This window comes from Aptenodytes forsteri, unplaced genomic scaffold (assembly GCF_000699145.1).
Source record: "Aptenodytes forsteri isolate BGI_AS27 unplaced genomic scaffold, ASM69914v1 Scaffold231, whole genome shotgun sequence".
In the NCBI taxonomy this organism is placed as follows: Eukaryota; Metazoa; Chordata; class Aves; order Sphenisciformes; family Spheniscidae; genus Aptenodytes; species Aptenodytes forsteri.
In genome coordinates, this window is record NW_008796046.1 from 2,328,757 (window position 1) to 2,350,495 (window position 21,739).

The window sequence follows — 21,739 nt, forward strand, 5'->3', positions numbered from 1 at the left end:
GACTGCCCAGTTGTTGGCTATGCTTTAGGGGAGCCTGTGCCATGACGAGTGAAGTGGTGCCGCAGACTAGCAGGGTGAACCGCTAACCTGTCTCAGTGACCTCCATCTTTGGGATATCGCAGGGAATTTATGGGCGGCTTTTCGTGTGGATCGTGGAGAAGATCAATGCTGCAATTTACAGACCTCCTTCCCAGGAACTCAAAAGTGTCAGGAGATCCATCGGCCTCCTTGACATCTTTGGCTTTGAGAACTTCACTGTGAACAGGTATGGAGCTTGCAAAAGGAGAACCAGGTCTTAACCCTGCTTCATCACCCCAAGCTCAAGGTCTTGCAGTCCTTTCACCTCTCCTGAGATGAACAGGACTGGGCTAGGCCAAGCCTTTTTCTATATGAGAGATTATCAGAGCTAAACACTTTTATGTTGCAGCAGGTAACATATTTCCTAAACTCGTTGGTTTAGGATACACATGTATAATGGCTATAACATTTTGGGGGGGGAGAAATACTGATTATCTGAACTGATAAGGAAATTCTCAGCCAACAGCAACCTTACTAAGTGGTTGACATGGTCTGAGTATTGCTTCAAGCACGGAGAGAGATGGAGAAAGATAGACAGCGGTGGAACTAAAGTGGCCTTTCCTTGACCTTCCCTCCACAGTTTTGAGCAGCTTTGCATTAACTTTGCAAATGAAAACCTGCAGCAGTTCTTCGTGCGCCACGTCTTCAAACTAGAGCAGGAGGAGTACAACCTGGAGAACATCAACTGGCAGCACATCGAGTTCACCGATAACCAGGATGCCTTGGACATGATTGCCATCAAACCCATGAACATCATCTCCCTCATTGACGAGGAGAGCAAGTTCCCCAAGGTGTGTTTTGGGCTCGGCCCTGCTGCCAGTGACTCTCCTGTTTTCACCCCCTTTGCACTTTGCATGCTGGCACCCTATGAGGGGGCTGATCAGCCCCAAACACACATTCGCCAGTGGGTTACCTATTCATAGCTTTTATTACTCTGTCACATTTTCTTCCATGAGTACCACAACCATGCTTAAAACAAGTTACCATTTCTGGTGGAAGAATATGCCTGCAAGAGGCTCAAGAATAGCCTTTGACAAAGTTTAAGAGAAAATAATGTTAAATATACTTCCTTTGGAGCACTATCTTGAATATAGCACAACATACCAGCGATATTTAATCCATTTCTTTAATTTCTGCATTTGAGATATCCCCTCCAACACATCTGTTCTCAAAATAAATACACATTGTCACCCGAGACAAAAAAGAAATGCACTATTGATTGGAAAATTATTTTAATGGGACAAACCCTGGTTAAACGTCAGATCTTTTCCTGTGTGCACAGGGTACAGATGCCACCATGTTACACAAGCTGAACTCCCAGCACAAGCTTAACACCAACTATATTCCTCCGAAGAATAACTATGAAACCCAGTTTGGTATTAACCACTTTGCTGGCATTGTTTACTACGAAACAAAAGGTACGGGGCAGCTCCTGGGGCACTGCAGGTGTGAGGGGATGCTTGGGGGAAGGTGAGCTGCTGCTGCGTTGGGGCAGAGCAGGATGGTAGCCCATGGTAGCGTCGGTGTACTCCTTTTCTGGCTGCAATGACTTGGCCCTTCAGTGGTGCCCATGAGCTGCAGAGGTTGGTGCTCTTTCACTCGTGCGTGCCCATGACAGAATTGCAGAGCTTTGCACCATATGCATCCTTGATCCAGTCTCAAGATGCACCTCTGTCTTCCTTCTCTTGGTCCACCTTTCTCTGCCCACTCATTACCCCCATTACCTCCCCGAGAACAGCCAGTAGTCCAGCAACCCAGAGGCTGCTTGCAGGGCACATCCTGGCCATGTTGCACTGTGTCATCTATGTGTTGTCCCATTATTCCTCTAGGTTTCTTGGAGAAAAACAGGGACACGCTGCATGGAGACATCATTCAGCTGGTGCATTCCTCAAAAAACAAATTCATCAAGCAGATCTTCCAAGCAGATGTTGCAATGGTAATGCAGGCGAGAGAAGATCTTTATTCACTGGGGGGGGTTCCTGGAAGGGGCAGAAGATTTGCAAAGAGTGATGTTGCTCTGATGCTGTTTGGGGTGTTTCAAACCTGTTAGTGTGAGCCAACCATCAGAAAGCGTTCATGCGGTGTCATGGGTACATCCACACTCACACCCCAAGTTCACTGCATTCAGTTCATCGAATATTATTTTGTGCTGTGATTGTTCCTCTCCTAATTGTGTAGGGATGGGAACAATAAGGTTTGTGACTGTAGACATCTGAGAGAGAAAGAGCAAGCCCCTCCAGTTGAGTGGTCCAGATCTGTGTATAATAGAGTGAGAAGTGAAAACCAAACGCTTGTAGACCAGAGCAGAACAAAGGGACAATCTGGCTGGCCCTTAAGCACCGCAGCAGGACTGGGAGGAACCAGCCAACAGTCGTGTTTTACTGTTACGACAGCAGAGAGAGGGGACCAGTTATGAAAGCTGAACTTTAAAGCCCCCCTTTCCAGATTCCAGTCCTCCAGGAGGGTATGTGCTTACTCCATGCTCAGTGCAGGAGAAGACCATGTGTGCTGAAGCTTTGGAGAAAGGCACAGTTATTGCTTTAACTCTTCCCACCTCATTTGAGCATTTATTGCTAAGATTCCAGCTTAAATGCTGACATTAGTGACTATTTCACCATTAATAACACAAATAGATGATGTTTTCTTGAGTAAGTTGAACATCTACATCTCCCCATTAAGACATTATCGGTCCTGTTCCCAAAATTAAAATAGAAACTGTTTTAAAATATCAGCTTTGCAGAACCTGGAAGTCTACACAGATAGGTCACTATGGCCCAATCCCCCAGTCTTTCCCTAGGCAAAGCCATGGGACTGCAGAGGGTGGGGATAAAATTTTGCAAAGCAACCAAGTTTTTTAGAAGTTGGGGTCCTGTTTCCAAATGCCAGCCAATGCCGCTGATGGTCCAAGGGACTTAGGGACTTTCAGGAATGCCAGGCAGATATAAGTGCTGAATTCCTTTGCCTGCTAACGGAAAGAAAGGTTTAAATTTCCAAGAAATTTCTTTAAATAGGCTAACAGACACTTTTGCAAGCCTTGTTCATAACCCTTAGCCACTCAGTTTTGCTCCTGCTGAAATTAATGATCAATGTCCTTTTGACTTCATTAGGAACTAGATAACGTTTATCAGCCCCAACTCAGCTACCAATTGGCATGACCTCCCAGTGGGTTCAGAGCTATCCCCAGATGTGGATGCTCCTGCTGAACTAGACACTAACTCCCTTAGCATCAGTGCTGCCATTTACTTTGCTTTTTATTGCTTGTTCCTCACTGCTTTTTATTTTCGGTGCAAGCTTTGCAGTTCACCTTGGAAGTGATTTCTTGCTTGTTTGGGCAGAGCAGAGATGCACTCTGGGGAATCGATGAGAGGAAGCTCTCAGGTTTACACAGTCATGCAGACTTCTTCACGGGAGCACCTGCCAAGCATCTTTAAAAGATGCTGGAAGTATATGACAGCAAAATTGAGATGTCCACCTGGGTGTTGTCTAGGACCTGAGAGCTGAGACCTTTTAAAGCATCGGAGCACTTCTTTTGAAATAAACCTTTTCTTTTATAGTTCCATTAAACATCTTCAGAATCTGTCCCGAGTGGTGGTCCCTGTGCTTTGACGCTTTTAATTATCTCTGCTTTTCTTATTTGAATGAGAGATTAGTAACCTGACTGGCATGGAACTGGAAGAGGAACAAACATTGTGTACCAGCTCCCCTAATCATGCACAATGTTAGTGTGAACTGGGAGAGCACAAATCCCCTAAACACCACGCAAACAAAACTGCTCAGGCAAGCAGGATCCAACATGGGGCTGAGATGATTTTGCCATTGCTTTCCACCAAAACTCCATAATCGTTGCAGCCCCTTTCTTAAAACACATTCCCCAAAAGAAGGAGCAGGTGAGCATGGGTCATGGGAATTGACTGCATGTAGCAAAGATCTGGGGCAAAGGCTCTTCTTGGAAGTGTGCACACCTTCCCCCAGCATCAGTGAGACAATCCGTGGAGAAATCTTCCAGAGACACTCAGGCCAGGTCAATCAAATCTAACATCTTCCCTTAAAAAGAGACAAGTGACTGTTTTGCTAAGGGCTAAATCAAATAATGAGGCATTTTGCTCAACAGCTTCCAACCTTTGGTCCTCAGGAGCTTATCGATGAGTTTGTGGGATTTTGTGAGTCAGTGAAAAGCAAGTCCATATCTGCTTTACATTCAGTCTTTCAAATGGGATCCTTATATGCCAGAAACTTGAGAAAGCCACAGATCAGAGAAGTTTGAAAACTAGTCGAGAGTGTATATTTGACTATTGTAGTAACTTTTGGTCCCTGAAAGACCTAATGTTTGTGCACAACGAAACCTGTGTGGTGAACTGGGTATTGCTGGAGCCCACGGGGCTGTGAAGCCTGATTTATGCATGCCCATCACGGAGGAGGTCTATCTGCCTGTGTTTGCTGAATCAGACCATTGCTTTGAGCGGTGCCAGGTGAAATGATGGATTCGGTGGGAATTGTACACCGTTCCTCTGAGGAATCAGCTGGTACAGTCTGACAGCGCTGCTTGCTTGAGGAACAAGTAGAAGGAGCAATGGGGGATGGAAAACGGTGAAGGGAAAAACAAATAGGGGTCTTTCCCCTTGGCAAAAATTTCAATTCCGTAGAAACTTTCTGATTAGTCAGATTAAAATTAGGGATGAAGGGAGAGATTTCTTTAGAATGTTTGCGAAAATTTGTTTTTCCCTGGCATTTTCCCAACTGCTGTCTATTGAGAGCACCGGTCACAGGAGAGCGGGGATGTGTGAGGAAGTGGAGGGGGGGTGGCTGAAATCGGATGGATAACGATTGAGATTAAAAGACGTAGAAGAATGGTTTCCAAGAGGCAAGAGCTGGACAGTGGCAGTTCCCTCAGCTTTAGGGATGTGAACGTGGAGATGAAGGGGAAAAGCCAGGAGGGGGATAGACAAAAATCTAAGAATTAACGCATTTTGTTCGTGAGATATTTTAACAGCTGGTCCTCCAAGACTAATGTCAGGCTCCCATTTCGGTTATTCCTTCTTTTCACTATTTGCTCTTCTCTGTCTCTGTTTTGTTTTTTTTTTTCACCTGTGCTTCATGTAGTTTCTCTGTGGCTATGCATCCAGCACATTTGGCCAGTCGCCCACACCCACACCAAAGGTAAACTGAATACATGAGTTCCTCTGTTGTATATTCACCTCTTTTTGGCGAGGATTGTGCTTTGCTCTTGTCAGTTTATTCCTCTTCCTGCACTATCTATAGAGGATCCATTTCAAGTGAGCGATGTGACGGAGAGCATTTTTATGGCTTGTTGAATAGATACAGGTGTATGACTGTGTCATTTGTTTCTAGGATTCAACTCAGAAGAGCTTTGTAATGATGGGAATTTGGTTTGGATAAAATCAGAACCAGCCCGAGCCAAAGTTTTGAGGATTTTTTCTGATATTCGAATCATTTTAATTAACTTCAGATGGATCATCTGTGGGATTTGGCTGTTGTTTATCATGGTGCCACCATTGGCTTCAGTGGGACATTATTCCTCCATGCAACTGCAAATCTGGCCCTGTTTTGCCCTTCCTGGGGCAGGAAGCTGACAGTTCATGTGTGACGAGAGACTCCTGGATGGCATTTCTGGGTTGCTTGGAAATGCCATCGTTCTCGGGAGGGGTTAGGTCTTGTGCAGGAGAGAGCTCAAATCCAAGCCTTCAATGACACAGTTAATATTGATCTTTGCCGTGATCATCCAAACAGGCTCTTGGCACCTTTTTTAGGTCTTTTCTGTTGAATCTCATCTCCTGACTGGTTCTGATGGCTTCCCAAACCTTTCTTGCTAGATATTTGGTCATAGGGTAGCATATTGCGTGCTAAAAGTTTTGTGAAGTTAGCTTTGCGACTCTGCTCACATTTCCATTATAAGCTTTCAATAGCCAGAGGATTATGTTAGAGATGGACCTGACTTTCAAAATTCAAACCCTTGCATGGGACTGAATTTCAACCCTTCTTACCTCTGCAGTGTCTCGGGGTGTTTGGACTTGGAATTCCAATGAGGGGGATCTGACCCAAAATGACCCAAAGTCATTCATTGCAGAGCTGGACTCCTTCCCCTCCATATCATTGCAAATTGTTTGGATTGCAACATCTCATTGGTCCCTGCTCTAGAGTTGTAGCAATGCCACACACCAAAACAAAAAAAAAAATCCTTCCTGAGTTAGGATGTGGTGGGATTAAATTGGGCAAAATCTGTCAGAAATGCCCAAGCCAGTCTTTTTCTCTGAAGACAACAACAGGAGATACAGGGAAATGGGAGACGTAATACTGATGATTTCTCTGAGTTTTGTTGTTGTTATAGTTGTTCTCATAATATAGCCTCGTGTTTTGTAGGTTTTCTAATGAATAATAATTGATCATATTTGTTAGGCACCGAGGCAAGGGTGGAACAGCCAAGCCAAAAAAGATTTTCCAATTATATCAACATCAGTAAGTTTTATAAAATGGGGGTGTAGTTCAAAATAGTGATACTCGGCACTGTTATGTAGCCCATGTCAACTTTGCATCTGAAGGCACCTTCCAGACTGCACAGCCTTTAGGAGAGAGGCTGTCTCTTCACTATATGTCACTGCAGAACCTGCTGTGAGGGGGCCTCAACTTTCAGTGGTCACCTGGAGGCCACCCTAGTGACATTTCATGTAACAAAATAACAAGCAAAAAGCATCATTTTTCTCAGAATTCAGAAAAAAGGCTGAGAAACAACATGTCATATTGGCATGGCCCATTTTAGTGACCTAATAATCCTAAAGAGATGGGAGGACAGTCCTTTGTCCAGAACCTTTCCCCAAAGTATTGCTGGTGGTACATGCTTCTCTCTCCTTCCCTAACTCACCTTAAGTAATTCACCTTTCTGCATTTCCACCGAAGCAGGTCGCCATCTCCCCGGCAGACCTAGTGCCGAGCACGGCGATCCTGGTGCACCGTGCAGCCTTCTCCTTACAGTGGGAGGAGAAGGTGCAGAGGGACAGCAGGAGTAACTCCTGCCGTTTCTGGCTCAGTGACATTTCTCCTTATACCTGCCTTTCTCATTGCTTCTGTTTACTTGGTTTGAACGTTACAAAGAAAAAAACCTGGTGATTGCCCTAGCTGGAAATCTGGGTCTGTATTAAGACCATCCTACTTAACATAACTTTGTGTCTCCCTTAACCCACTGAACCCACAGGGTGCAGATAGGCTGAACTGGTTATTGCTTTCTCAGCCCTGGACACATGATAGGTACCTAAATGTGTCCGAGACACCAAAGGAAGGAGTCTTAATACGTCCTAGAGACTTTACAGCTTCACAGAGATGCTGGGAAATGTCCTGATGCTTCAGCTGTGCCACTGGGAATCTTGGGCACCCCATGCTGGCAGAACATCCCCTTGTGTCCTGATGACGATATTCTGCCTTGACTTTTGTCTTTATGTTACTGCAAGCAACCACGCACGTCTCTGCACCTCTAAAGCCAGACTGGCTTGAGGTGACAGAAAGAGGTGGCATTGAAGCATTGTCTGAATGTCATGCTGGTCTGCACATCCTTCTGAACTTCTCTTTTGAGATGGTCCTTCTCTGTAAATCATGGAATTCTCTTCTTTCTCTTATTTTTCTCTTCTGCTTTTTTTTTCCTTTGATGCTGAGCACAGGCTGAGTGATTACTCAATGCCCCAATCTGGGCTACAGCACCTGTGAATCCTGCTCGTCCTTCCCCGTGACACACAGGTCACGTCCTCCCGTGTGCTAGACTCTGTATGGACACCAGTGAAGAGATAGTCCCAAAGAGGCTACAGTCTCAGTTTGAAAGCTAAGACATGTCTGACCAGGAGAAAAGCAGAATATATTCAGCTCTTTCTTCTTCAGGCTATGGGGACTGGGTCTGTTTTGAGCTAAAAAATGCTCGTCATCTGCAGTAAAACCTGGATTTTCAGTGCCTCGCTAGGCTGTGTTGGCAGGCTGCTCCACTCATTTTTTTGGGGCCATTTTGTTGCAATAAAGGGAGTGGTGTGATTCTCCCCACGCTGGTGCTGAGGTGAGGTGAGGTGGGAGGAACCGTGATGACTTCAGTGGTGTCACCCTGTCCCTGCAGGAGGAGGCTGATGCAAAGCACTCGCCTGAGATTCCGTTGCGTAGCTGAGAGCTTGGTTAGTGCCCATGCGGCTGGTGCCCACCATCCGAGGGGTCTGTGCACAAATGTCAGGCCCAGGAAGCACGCGAATGGCTGGGGTGGTGCAGTCTTGACAGGAGGAGCCCAGGCTGCTCTGACAATTTGGATAGGAAGACAAGCTGCTTTCTGGTTGCTGTCCCTTCCCTCCAGCCCCTCCCAGCAAAAAGCTCTCAGGTGTAAGGATGGAGATGGCACCACTGCCTTTTACCAGATCTGGATGCGTGCGCGGAAGAAATGCAAGGCATCAACAATCTGGAGAGGCAGGATCTGCTGTCTGGGAGCAAACCACTCATGCGTCCCCTTGTAGACCCTTGTGTACAAAGTCTTCCACCCTTCCTACCACCTCAGCTGAAAAAGACCTCTCCCAGCCAAGCCCAAATTGACAAACATGGCTAACATGCAGTTGCTTCCAACCTCCAGCCCTGCTCCTGCATCTGTTGCTGCTTCTAACCCCTGTGGCTATCCTTTCACATTGCACGGGGGGGGGACCCCTGGCACATAATTAGCAAAGTGATAAGACTACATTAATCAAAGCTATCCAAACCAGGATTCTTGCTGAAACAGCCTATTCCTCATCAAATCTGTGACAGAATGTGAGCACCAGACTCTACAATGCTCTGCAGGTCGCAGCTGCGTCCGTTAATTACTCTAGATTCGTTAACAGTTTGTCCTTTGGGGGAGGATTTTGCTGGGAGACATCACTGATAGCCCCCTGCCAAGCTCTCCTGGACAAGCGGGACAGGTTTTTCTGGTGTGTGGATGAGCTGGGTTTTCTCTTGTTGGAATTCCATGATGACTTTGTGTTTGTGTTGATTGGGTTTGTCTCATCATCGTATCCAACCTGAGCTGTGCAAATTCCCTGCCCGTGGCAGGGGTGTTGGACTAGATGATATTTATAGTCCCTTCCAACCCAAACCATTTTCATTTTCTATGAAATTCCTCAGTTTTGGGGGGGTGGGGATGTTATCTGACAGGTTATTAGTGCCATACAATGAAGCACACGTAAAGGTTTTAGCAAAAGTAGAAATAAAACTCACCACCTTGCAAAACAAAGCAGCAAGGCCAGTGCAAATGGGGACTTTGTGACTCCATGCATGGCTTGATCACCTGCAAAGAAGAGGATGTTTGGAGGAAATGTGCATTAAAATCCTGCTGGAATCCTCCCTTTGGGAAATCCCTGGCTATCAGGTCATGTCACAGTTTGCCCTATTTTTGATTCGGAGGGAGTTGCATCCTGGTGCCCAACGCTTCCTCCAACCCACCAGCAGTACTCGCTGCCCCACAAAGGCTCTCTGAACACCAGACCCTACGAGACACACAGCACCACTGCGGCTGAGGTGTAATAGTGATTGACACATAAAATGAGCTGGGGGCTTCATTTTGTTTGGAGCTAGTCTGACAAGGTTCTCCCAGGGCAGGGAGAAGGGGCTATTGAGGGAAACCACTCCATTCTGCTTTAGAAACACTTGCCCCAAGCTGGAGATTGGATTATTAATTTAACCAAGGGAGCTAAAACAAGCAAAATACTTAAAATCATCCTGATTCACCCTAAATACCCACCTCATTTGGTCTAGTTAATATTCATTTCCAAACACAACTCGAATCTTCCCTGTAGTACAAGCTGAGGAATATCGACCTTACCAGCAGTTTCTGGAGCTGTTGCAGTCACCCTGCAGTGAATGTGCCCCTGGCTTGTTTTTCACCCTACATGGGTCTCTGGTCCTACACTCCAGGGAGCAGGAGAGGCTCAGCCTGACATGAGGAACCACGTCAGTGGGGTTGGCATGACCGTGCTGCGATGCATGGGGTCAGGGAAGCCCAAGATATTCCCAAGGAGCATCCCTGGGCAAATGCATCGCCCCAAGCTGCAATACAGAGGTATTTTTATGGCCCAGAAGGGGCTGTTTGCTCTCACGGGCAGATCTTCCTCACATCTCTGCATAGGGCAGTTGGGATTGCCAGTCACACAGGGAAATTTTAGCAGCAGAAATTAAATTATGGCACTTTTCCTCCCTGGGTAGAGGCGTATGGAACAGGTTGCCAGAGTCCGGCCATGGGCAAGCTCACCGGCTCTGCCCTGCCCCTCTCCTGCTGCAACGCTCAACCACCTCTGGCCCTGCTCCCTCCTCCGGCCCCGGCTGTCGCGGGACGTTCCCGGGGACATGGCTGGAGGGGAAAGGCACTGTTATCTTTTCATTTCCTGAGCCCACTCCACTGCGGTTTTGCAGGGAGCAGAGACAAGGAAGCGCTCACCGACGCTCAGCAGCCAGTTCAAGCGGTCCCTGGAGCTGTTGATGAGGACTCTCAGCGTGTGCCAGCCCTTTTTTGTCCGCTGCATCAAGCCCAATGAGTACAAGAAGCCCATGGTAAGTCCTGCTTTTCTCTCCTGGTTGCTTTTCGTACAGGACTGCCCGCAGGGTCACTCTGCCCTGGAGCTAATGGCAAAACTCCTTTGGGCGTCAGTGGAACCAGGATTGACCCTGGGTGCTTAGAAAACCAACCCACAGCCTGTTCTGCAAGCAAGGGAGTCACCAAAGGGTTGGAAATCAGGCATTTGCTTTGCGAGCCAACAGCACCCCAAAACTTTTTGCAGAGGGGAGCTCCTGCCCCTGCCTTTCTTCCCAAGGACAACCTCGAGGAATTCACCCTGCAGCCATTTCTCCTATAGGAAATGCCTCTGAATTTCCATAGGGGGTAGGCGCCTCCCTGCCAGAGCTTTAGGCTGAGCTGTAGGGCCCTGGGTTTAGTCCTATGACAGGGTTCAATGTTTCCTAAAAGCGATTCCCCTTCCTATGGGTGTTTTCTACAAAATCTTTGCTCCCAAGGGATCTCATTCGGTTTCACCCGTTTGATCCTCTCAACTGCTTTTTTTTTTTTGCACCAATTGTGAAAGCACCATTATAAAAGCAGAGAAAAAAGAGGCAAAATAGCACAGAGGAAAGGTGAGAGGAATTATTTTGATCTGATTCCCAGGGACTTGATTCAAAAGCAACGAACACTCTGGGGACAAACTTTAAGGAACAAATGAAAGGGAAGGAGGCGGCTGTAAATCCCCCTGACCACAAACTGCCCACAGAGGGGACTCCGAGTTTTGCAGCGAAAGGTAGACAATAAGGCGGGTGCTGAACGCCCCGATCCCACTGTCAGCACCTTGCAGGATTGTACCCTGGTGCTGTTAGCAATCACTGTTAGCTGCTCACCACTCAATAATGATACTGCTTGGGGAGGAAGAGCTTTATTTAATTATAATTTCAGCTATTTGTTTCTGTGAATCATTTTGCCCGTGCCTTTGCACTTCAGTAGAGTTAATCTAGCCAGAACTGGAGCTTTATCTAAAGTCAGTGTCTGCTATCAAAGCTCAGCTGGGTGCAAAAAAGCACAAAATACTGAATTTCAGAGCTGTTACATACAAGCAGTGTTTGTTTGAAACTTACTTTTGCTGTTCAGTGAACCTAATATGATGCAGGGCGAAAGGTTTGGTGGCTCTCTCAGAGCAGTTTACTATGCCCTTATCCTGGTTTTGGTGAGCATAAAAAGGGACCTAATAGCATGTTAATGGAACACTTTGGGTAAATATTTAACAATATGTCTGATCTGAGATTATCATCTCAGCTGAGATCAAAACAAGAGCTTCTTTAAAAACATGGGTGATGTTGAGAAATAGATGTACGTCCTGAACCGAAGTTAACAAATTATTCCCAATGCCCTGATTTTGAGCTGCTTTTACACCTGGATGTCTGGGATTTGGTCTGGCATTTTGTGTCCTGCGTAGGAAGTCTGTATTTCATCAGCTCTTGCAAGCGCTAAGCCAGAAGTCTCTGTCCCGTTTATCTACAAAACTTCCAGCGGGACATAAAAACAGCTATAAGTTTGAAAGAAACGGACAAAGAGAAATTAATCTCCCCATTAAAGTAATGAGTGGATGAGCTAACACTGAATCAGAGACTGTAGTGCTATATGATATGAAATGTGATTTCTTGCTGAATTTATTTTTGGCCTTGGTTTAATAATACAAAGGAAAAAAAAAAATCCCAGATAATGGTACACAGAGCTGTGCAGGGTGACTGCAAAAGAGAACATTTTCTGGGAGTTCATTTTCTGTCCCTGGCTTTGAAGGAAAGTGTACTGATAGTGGTAGGAAATGGGATAGTGGGAAGCGAAAGGTCAGTGGAAAGCCCTGACTGTTTGTTACTTTATGTTTTAAAACTTTTGCTTCCTTCTAAAATGTGCTTTGGGCAGAAAAAAAATTGTTCGCATCACGATGCTGGCTGGAGTTCTCTAGGTCTGTACACCGTCCCACGCTGCTGTTTCTGAGCATTGCTCTGTTGTTCTGATTAGTCCAAGAGAAATGTGTGGGATGAATTAGGCAACAAACCGTGCAAAGAAAGTCAAAACTGTCTCCAGCAGTCTGTGCCTCATCAGGCCCTGATGCCAGGAGCGCATAGTTGCCCATATGTGCAATGAACTAACCCTGCAAACTCTGGAGGGTTATTTGCAAGCCCACAACCGCTCACATACCCTTCTGCTTCGTGGCAGGGGGAGACAGAGGAACACACACCTCTTTCCTCTGCACCTTTCTTGTCCCCAGTACCCACTTTAGATGGGGACAGCTTGAGACCAAATCTGGATGATGCTACTTTCTGCCTTTTCCTCGCTCATCTGTTGTCTTCTCCTGGGATCAGGATCTGTCTCACTTCACTCCAGCCCTTTCATGGTTAAGTGGCTGCTATGAGCTAGTCAAAAAGCTCCCTCCAGGGATGGGGAGATGGGTGCATTCACAGGGCAGATCCTCCTGTGCCAGGAGATGCATCTGAGATACAGGGATATCTTGAGATAGGCACACACCTATCTCTCCTCACTCACTCCAGGGAGAGCCTAGGTGACTCACATTTTAGATGCTCATATCTGTACATGCACAGATGCTCACATTTTAGACAGCTGAAGGGAGGGCAGATGAATTACACCCTGGCAGTAACTCTTTGGCCCCGGCTGGGGTTTACTGTCCTGACTTTCTGTGGTATGCCAGCACCACACCACGTCTGCCTTTATTTTACACTTGGGTTTGCAGCACCACACGTCTGCCTTTATTTTACACTTGGGTTTACAAAATTTACATTTTTTGGATGCTCCCAGCAGACAACATCAGGCTGCAAGAGGGTGCACTCAGGGGCTCCAGGATCCTCCTCAATGCACTAAAGCCCTGAGCCAACAGCAGGGATTTTCCTGAACCTCCCTTTCCTTCAGCAGATCTGCCCATCTGTACCACTCACTATCCACCCAGAGGAGCCCAAAGCAGCACCACTCACTATCCACCCAGAGGAGCCCAAAGCAAGGGAGAGCAGCCAGGTTTATTAGCAAACATCTGCAAGGACTGGGTTACCTAAGTCTGCTGTCTGGCCTTGAAACTGTCCGTTGCTTGTCAGGAGCAGCCATGGATGCTGGTCTGAGATTTGTCCTTTCCCTAAAACCCTCTGCTGGTCTCAGTTCTGACCTGTTCATTTTAAGCTCCTCAGATGTCCTCCTGGGTACAGGGTGGTTTGATGGTAACAGGCTTATCTCAGGGCCTCAGCATCTCCAAGGCTGCACGCTTCCTTTATGTGACTTTGGGGTGTCACCTACCCTAAGATCAACTGGTGTAGGCACCCTAAGACCTTTGAGTGTCTGAGCCTTCGCTGATATGGTCCACTGCTTCCCCTACCTGCAAAACGGTACTGCCCTGCCTGCACAGGAGTGCAGATCACGCTGGTACAGCTCAGAGCAGCGGTCAGAAGTTAATGACCATGAGTGGTCATTGCGAGGGTGACTGTACGGCTTGACCCTTGTAGATGCGGCATCACTGCCCATTTTCCCAAGGTGATGTTCACCGTTGCATTGTGCTCTCCAGTTCTCCTCTCAGTCCTTTGTGTGATGCGTAGGACACATCCAGCCTTGCAAGTGGGAATTACAGAAATGGAGTGAGTCAAACACACTCAGCAGTTCATAGGATCAGGCCCATGACACCCAACAGTCCTATGGCCTTGGGTCCACCAAGTGAAGGATTTGGGTGGATGCCTGACTTGGTTGCCCTACACATCTTCAGAGTCCCCACTCTCTTACGGCCAGTCCAGGCCAAGATGTTCAATCAAACCACCATGTCCTGTAACCTCCCCAGCTGTTTGACCGGGAGCTGTGCGTCCGTCAGCTGAGGTATTCGGGGATGATGGAGACCATCCGGATCCGCCGGGCCGGCTACCCCATCCGCTACACATTTGTGGAGTTTGTGGACCGGTACCGGGTGCTTATGCCCGGGGTGAAGCCAGCATACAAGCAGGTGAGCATCTTCTTCCACAGGTAACGATTGCTGTCTGCTGGGCTCTCCAGAGATATTTATGGGGTGTGTGTCCTCTCCAAAAGCAATTATGCAACATTTGATCCCCAGGTGTTACAGCGGTGCTCTGGGCTTTCCAAGCAAAGGAAAAATGGTTACGGGGCTGGCAGGGACAGGGAGCCTGGAACTGAGAACCAGAAAGAGTCCCCATTGGGCTTGGGAGGAGCAATGGGTGAGGCTGGTCCTGGTGAATCCCACCCCCTCTCCCACCAGGGCGACCTGCGTGGGACGTGCCAGCGCATTGCCGAAGCGGTGCTCGGGAAGGATGATGACTGGCAGATCGGCAAGACAAAGATATTCCTGAAGGTAGCTGGTTCTCCACATCCCCCTTGCCATCTGGGACCCTTGCTTGTGAAGGGGTTTCCTACCATCCCCTTTTCATCGCCAGACGTGACCCTTTCCCATGGTTTCTGGGCTGGCGTAGCAGTGGGTAGAACCTGGGCCAAGGCAGGATATTTGGGGCCGGTTTAGGAAGCGGTGGGCAGGAGGAAGTCCTGACACTCTGCCAGCACTGGTGCATGCACATACCGATACGGACACAGAAATAGTCACATACAGCGCACGACCTTTTCCCTCCTGGGCTGAGCCACTCAACCTCATCTCCTGCCTTCACCCAAAAAGCACAGCAGCAGGAGGGATGTCCATGCAAAGCCCTGCAGAGAGAGGGACCGAGAGCACAACAGGCTCGCTTTGCTTTCAGCATGTCCTTGCGCAACCCAAGACGTGCCTACAGCTTCCCTTTCTGCATCAGTCCAGCTGACACAGGGCAGCCCAACGTTGCAGGTCCCCTGCAGCCCCATTCGCACTCATCTCTCCTTACAAACCCATTCCTGTGTTGCTCTGGGAAGATGAGGCTGAGCTGGCCGGGAACCAGGCTGGAAGCAAAGGCTTCTCTCGAGCAAAAATCTCAGCGGTAAACCCTGACCGCTTATATCTAAATTCACCCCCAACCCCATCGCCAGTGTGAACACCCCCATCTCTTCCCTAGAAGCTGTTCCCACTAATCGCTCTTTCCAGAGCCTGTTATCAAGATCTCGCAGCTGTCAGGGCAGGAAACGGAGAAATTGGGAGGCCCCGAGGGGCCACGTGAGGTCAAGCAAAGCAGGAAACGTGTGGAGCTGCCTCTGCTGCACCCAGCGCGGCGGGGCTCAGCGTGCCGCAACTGGGAAAGAAAGCCGAGTTACAACAGCGTGGGAGGAATCAATAGAAAGCTTGGACTGGTGCATTTGAAAGCCTCAGGGCAAGGAAATTCAGTGTTTCAGGGAGCTGTTTTGTCCTTAGAGTATGGAAGCATTTCAGCCTTGGATATAGGGAGCGATGGGACCCAAGCAGCCTGGATTTTATTCCCAAACCTCTCCAGTGCTCCCAGGAACTGCTCCCACGGCTGACAGCACTAGCAGGGAGCTCTGCATGGAAGGGCAATGTAATCTGGTTGTTTTCAGACTATAAAGTATTGCATATGCAGCTTCTGGATGCTCTGGTTCATTTGGAAATGAAGGCAGTAGATCACTAGGGTTTATGTTAGAATTTCCCCAGTGGGTAGGTGGGGTGATACTTGGGATGTAAAATGTCCCAAGAGTTTATTTTGGACATCTCCTCTGGGGAAGGGCCTCGTACCACCCTTCCTGCCACATGTCAGGGAGATGGAGAGCTTGAGACATGGGTGCTGTGTCGCTTCCTCCCACAGGACCACCACGACATGCTGCTGGAGATTGAGAGAGACAAGGCCATCACGGACAAAGTCATCCTCATCCAGAAGGTGGTCCGTGGGTTTAAAGACAGGTAGGTGTGCCCAGGCGGCCAAGAAGGCCAAGAGCATCCTGGCCTGTATCAGAAATAGTGTGGCCAGCAGGAGTAGGGAAGTGATTGTGCCCCTGTACTCGGCACTGGTGAGGCCGCACCTCGAATACTGTGTTCAGTGTTGGGCCCCTCACTCCAAGAAGGACGTCGAGGTGCTGGAGCGTGTCCAGAGAAGGGCAACGAGGCTGGTGAGGGGTCTGGAGAACAAGTCTGCTGAGGAGCGGCTGAGGGAACTGGGGTTGTTTAGCCTGGAGAAAAGGAGGCTGAGGGGAGACCTCATCGCTCTCTACAACCACCTGAAAGGAGGTTGTAGCGAGGTGGGGTCGGTCTCTTCTCCCAAGTAACCAGCAATAGGACGAGAGGAAATGGCCTCAAGTTGTGCCAGGGGAGGTTTAGATTGGACATGAGGAAAAATGTCTTTACTGAAAGAGTGGTTAAACCTTGGACCAGGCTGCCCAGGGAAGTGGTGGAGTCCCCATCCCTGGAGGTATTTAAAAGACGTGTAGATGAAGCGCTTAGGGACATGGTTTAGTGGGCATGGTGGTGTTGGGTTGATGGTTGGACTCGATGATCTTGGAGGTCTTTTCCAACCTTAATGATTCTATGATTCTATGTGTGAGCCCCACTGCCAAATGGGAGGTGGGCTATGTGGGATGCTTCACCCAGCAAGCGGCTCCTGGAGCATGCATCACTCCCTCGGTGCCCATCTGCCCTGCCCTGCCTGCAGCCGGGAAGAGGGGAGCCCTGATGTGTTGGCGCTCAGGTGCAGCAAGTATTGGAGGAAAACAGTAGAGGAAACAAGAGGAAAACTCTGTTATCTGCCTCAAACATGGACAGAATAGGACCTCCTGTCCCTGTTCAGTGCTGTCTTCAAGGGAGCTGATGTTTGCTATGACAATGCAGCAGTGGGACTCTGAGCCCGCTGAAGGCAACGCTAAGCCTCCAGCCTATGGGGATCCCCACAAGAATGCAATGGGACCACTGGGTCATCCACTGTGACTAACGTTGCTCTCCCCAAAGCTCAAGGGGTTCAGGACTCTTCCCTTTGCAACCCAGTTGCCAGACTTGGGAGGAGGGCAGGTAGCCCATGGGGAGGTCATGGCACAGTTGTGGAAGAGGGGGAGCAACAACCAAGGACAAGCTTCACCCACGGAGGAGGGACAGCTCCTGGGGCTTTGTGCTCTTTGACTGTCTGAGCCATGGCTGTGACTCGGGTTGTGTCTTACGCTTTGCAGAAAGGGCACATGCTAAATAACTCGGCAGTCTTTCCCACCGTAATCCTAGCAAGACCCCCAAGCCCTTCCAACATGATTCTCTCCGAGGTGTCTACAGGTAGAATCAGGCCAGGCTAAAAAGGATGGGAGGAGCAGATGGGGGTAGCCGGGTGGTGTTGCTGAAGTTTGCTCTTGATCATTTGGGTGAGATTGAATCCGTTCTCAGGTGCTAGGATTGAAATGGGGAGAGCAGGCAGGGAAGAGATTTCAGATGTGAGAGGAAGGTGCAGGGTGGGGGGAAGGAGGGGACCATTCTCAGCATCTCCTGCTCTGCCCATTCCCATAACCTGGCAGAATCTGCCTGCAGAGACCTATCAGAGAGAGCCCCTACAGATCTTTTTATGAAAGCAAGGAGAGCTGGGGGAGGAGGCTTTTTCAGGCCAAAAATGCAGTGTTTACTCCACCTGGCTGCTCAGTTTCAAATCTCCAAAGAATGAGGCCCAGGAGATGATGATAACTTGCGGCCAAACCGCAGAGGCAAGTGATTGAAATGCCTTTGCAGGTCCAATTTCCTGAAAGTGAGAAATTCAGTCCTGATGATTCAGAGATACTGGCGTGGACATAACTGCAGGAAGAACTACAGTGCTGTAAGTACGGGGGTGCTTCCTCACACCCCTGCCTTCCTACCTCTTTCAGCTGGGACATACGTAAGAGTTTCCTGGCTCAAAATGCCCCACTGAGTGTAGGAGGGGGTGGGGTTGGCTTTTATCAGTTGGAACGATGAATGGAGGTTTGCTCTTGCTGCTTTGCCCTCTCATTGAAGAGAGCACCTGACCACCTTCTAGCTGTCTTTTTCCACGTGAGTTAGATGTCCATTGCACCAACTGGTCACTTGGGGTTTTAAAAGTCTTCCCCTAGTTTCCAGGTGACTGAAAACTCAAGAGCAGCTTCCTCTGAAAAACAGACTCCATCTCCGGGTGGGACCATATCTGAGTTTCTGCCCAACCCAGTCCGTGGCCCTCTTCTCTCCCTGTCCCAGCTGGCTCTGACCCAATAGCAGGTCACTTGGGAAGTGTGTTGGGGTCTAAAGTGTCTCAATATCATCCTCCAAGCCTGCAACTTGATAGGAACAGCCATTTCCAGGCTGGTCAGGATGCTGCCTCCCGCCATGAAACAGCACCTTGACTGTGCAGGAGGTCTGCAGATGCTGGACCTCCATGGAAGCAACCCTCATGGCTTGGGGCTACCTTCAGATGACCAACCAGACCTCCTGAGGCCTCTCAAGGGCAGAAACTCTGTAGGACTCAGTGGGGAAGAAACTGCCTTTGTCCTTCCTGGGCTTTGAATCAATGCAGCAGCCAGAGGGCTTAATTTCTCCACCCTCTTGGAGAACCTCCCTCCCGAAGGCTTGTCCTGGTGGGGGCTGATTTCAGTGGCTCTTATTTACAGCCGTGCAAGAAGGAGATTAGCAATGGAAGTCTGCTTAGGGTGGGCGAGCCCCTGGGTGGTGGGGTGGTTTCATTCTGCTCCCGCTTGCAGATGCGGATCGGCTTCCTGAGACTGCAGGCCCTCTACCGATCCCGCAAGCTCCACAAGCAGTACCACATGGCTCGCCGGCGGATCATCGAATTTCAGGCACAATGCCGGGGCTACCTGGTCCGTAGGGCTTTCCGCCACCGCCTCTGGGCTGTCCTCACCATCCAGGCATACGCCCGGGGCATGATCGCCCGAAGGTTGTATAAGCGCCTCCGGGGGGAAGTAAGTACCACGGATGAGAGGTCGGTCGTGGGAAACGGAGGTGGGGAGAGGGGAAAGAAACATCCTTCAGCATCACGTGCTTGTGGGATCGGTTTTTAAAGAGCAAAAAAGAACTTCAAAAATAAGTAGATGCCTATTCAGAAGGACTCTTGTGTTTATTCCCCCAGTATCATCGACGCCTGGAAGCAGAGAAACTTCGGCTGGCGGAAGAGGAGCGACTCCGAAAGGAGATGAGTGCCAAGAAAGCCAAAGAGGAAGCAGAAAAGAAGCACCAAGTATGTGGGGACTGATCTCTTTCTGGGGTTCTGTCTCTGTTTTCCAGGGACTAGTTTTGGTCCTTTGAGGGGGAATGCCAAACATATCTAAGGGATTTCTGCCCTGCTTGAGCAGTTTGTATTTAATTCACTAAAGTAGTCTGTGCTCTAACTAGTTTGAAGCTGCTCCAGAATTTCTGATCTGCTGCACAGGAATGCCAGAGATTATGGTTATTATTCAGTTGCTTTTGCTATTGTATAAAGGCTGAAGGGGGAACTGGAACACTGTGTGTGTGTGTGTGTGTGCGCGCGCACATTACCTGGTTCTTGTATAAAAGAAAAAAATAAGGTCAGTGAGAGTCTCTGTGCATGGACCAAACCCCCTAAACAGGCACTAAGGAGGGAGAAAATGCTATTGCTTTGTCCTTCTGCACTTAGGAAACTGAGGCATGGATATGTCACAGATTTGCTCCAAGTCACGATGCTGGTATAGTGCCCCAAGCACCGGCCAGCCTGCTTTTTTAAAGCCAGGCCCTGCAGAATTTAGCTCTTTGGAGGGAGCAGTTCAGGCATTCTACTTGTCCTCTTGCAGGCACGCCTGGCCCAGCTGGCGCGGGAAGACGCAGAGAGAGAAGTAAAGGAGAAGGAGGAAGCACGTCGGAAGAAAGAGCTCTTAGAAAAAATGGAGAAGGCTCGCAACGAGCCAGTGAATGACTCAGAAATGGTGGACAAGATGTTTGGATTCCTGGGGACGACCTCCTCCCTGCCTGGCCAGGAAGGACAGGCACCCAATGGCTTCGAGGTACTGGAGACATACACGAGCCTGGCTATCACATGAAAGGCTTTAGCAACACATTAATGATTCAGGGGAGAGTATGGCAATACAAAAAAAGTGGGTCTCTGAAGGCTTCCTTCGAGACCAGGCTCTTCTGTGTGGCCTCAGAGGGTTACCGTGCTGTGGCTGGGGACAGACAGGCAGTCTGTAGGCTTTCTCTGGGGTTACCAAATGGAGGAGAGCAGTATCACTATAAGATCATCGAGGACCTTTGAGATCTTTTCATCACGTGGTTCATCACGGCTCACAGCATTTAGCTCTTGGACACTCTTTCCCCATGCTAGGAGTGGGGCCATGCTTGTTGCTTCTCCTACTGCTCTGGGGACATTCCTGGGTACAGGCATGTCCTTCAGGACTTGGGCTTTGCATGGGCTCGAGAGTTATATTTCATGGTTTTCCCTCCAGCTGGCTTTTCCTTTTGGGATGGAAACCAGACGGACAGAAATGTCAGGCCCAAAGGGAAAGGGTAATTCAGTATCCAAAGCCATGCTGAGTGCCTGACATGTCCTTCCCCACCAGGATCTTGAGCGAGCCCAGAAGGAGCTGGAGGAAGAGGACCTGGATGCAGCATTGCCTCTCCCTGAGGAAGAGGAGGAAGATCTCTCAGAGTACAAATTTGCCAAGTTTGCCGCCACGTATTTCCAGGGCACGATGACACACACCTACATCCGCCGGCCTCTCAAGCAGCCTCTCTTGTACCATGAAGATGAAGGAGACCAGTTGGTGAGGCAGGGGATGAAAAACCTCGAGCAGGGCAGGGTGGGTTGGAGCAAGCCTGGGGAACCCTTCAGCCAAAGGGCACCAGCAGTTTCCCTTTGGGATACACTGGTGCGCTCGTGGTTGGGTGGAGAACACAGCCCTCATCTGCTGCCCATGTGTCAGTAGACCCTGTCCCACCAGCACGCTTTGAGCACTGGCAAGACAATGAGCATCAGAGGGATGTAGCGTTACAGGGGTGAGTCCATCTCTGTACCTTGATATTTGTGTTAAGACAATTAATGAAATGCTCTGGGCTCAGGGCATGGACGATGAAAATTGTTGAGCGAGTACCACTTGTAAAGTTGCTACTCGGCAGCTGGAAAAGTTGCTTCTTACCTTGTCTTATGCACCAGTGCAGAGCCAGCAGAGAAGAAACACTTGTCCTATAGCCAGCAATACAAGAGCAGAACTGTATTGAACCTGCATGGCTGTAACAAACGTTACATTGGCCATGAACTTGCCTTCCCTGTGGTTCTCCTTCCCCTCTGC

General features: G+C 48.9%; 1 protein-coding gene across 1 annotated transcript in view; it reads left to right on the top strand.

The window, feature by feature from the left end:
• Positions 1 to 21,739, top strand: part of MYO7A (myosin VIIA) — a 72,870-nt gene that overhangs the window by 19,104 nt on the left and 32,027 nt on the right. Inside the window, exons 12-25 of the mRNA XM_019473889.1 lie at positions 123 to 265; positions 659 to 869; positions 1,361 to 1,496; positions 1,908 to 2,014; positions 5,179 to 5,235; positions 10,492 to 10,629; positions 14,415 to 14,573; positions 14,844 to 14,936; positions 16,318 to 16,412; positions 18,207 to 18,291; positions 19,184 to 19,402; positions 19,570 to 19,677; positions 20,249 to 20,458; positions 21,011 to 21,214. Coding sequence (XP_019329434.1) covers positions 123 to 265; positions 659 to 869; positions 1,361 to 1,496; positions 1,908 to 2,014; positions 5,179 to 5,235; positions 10,492 to 10,629; positions 14,415 to 14,573; positions 14,844 to 14,936; positions 16,318 to 16,412; positions 18,207 to 18,291; positions 19,184 to 19,402; positions 19,570 to 19,677; positions 20,249 to 20,458; positions 21,011 to 21,214 — 1,965 coding nt within the window. The remainder of the gene's footprint in view (positions 1 to 122; positions 266 to 658; positions 870 to 1,360; positions 1,497 to 1,907; positions 2,015 to 5,178; positions 5,236 to 10,491; positions 10,630 to 14,414; positions 14,574 to 14,843; positions 14,937 to 16,317; positions 16,413 to 18,206; positions 18,292 to 19,183; positions 19,403 to 19,569; positions 19,678 to 20,248; positions 20,459 to 21,010; positions 21,215 to 21,739) is intronic.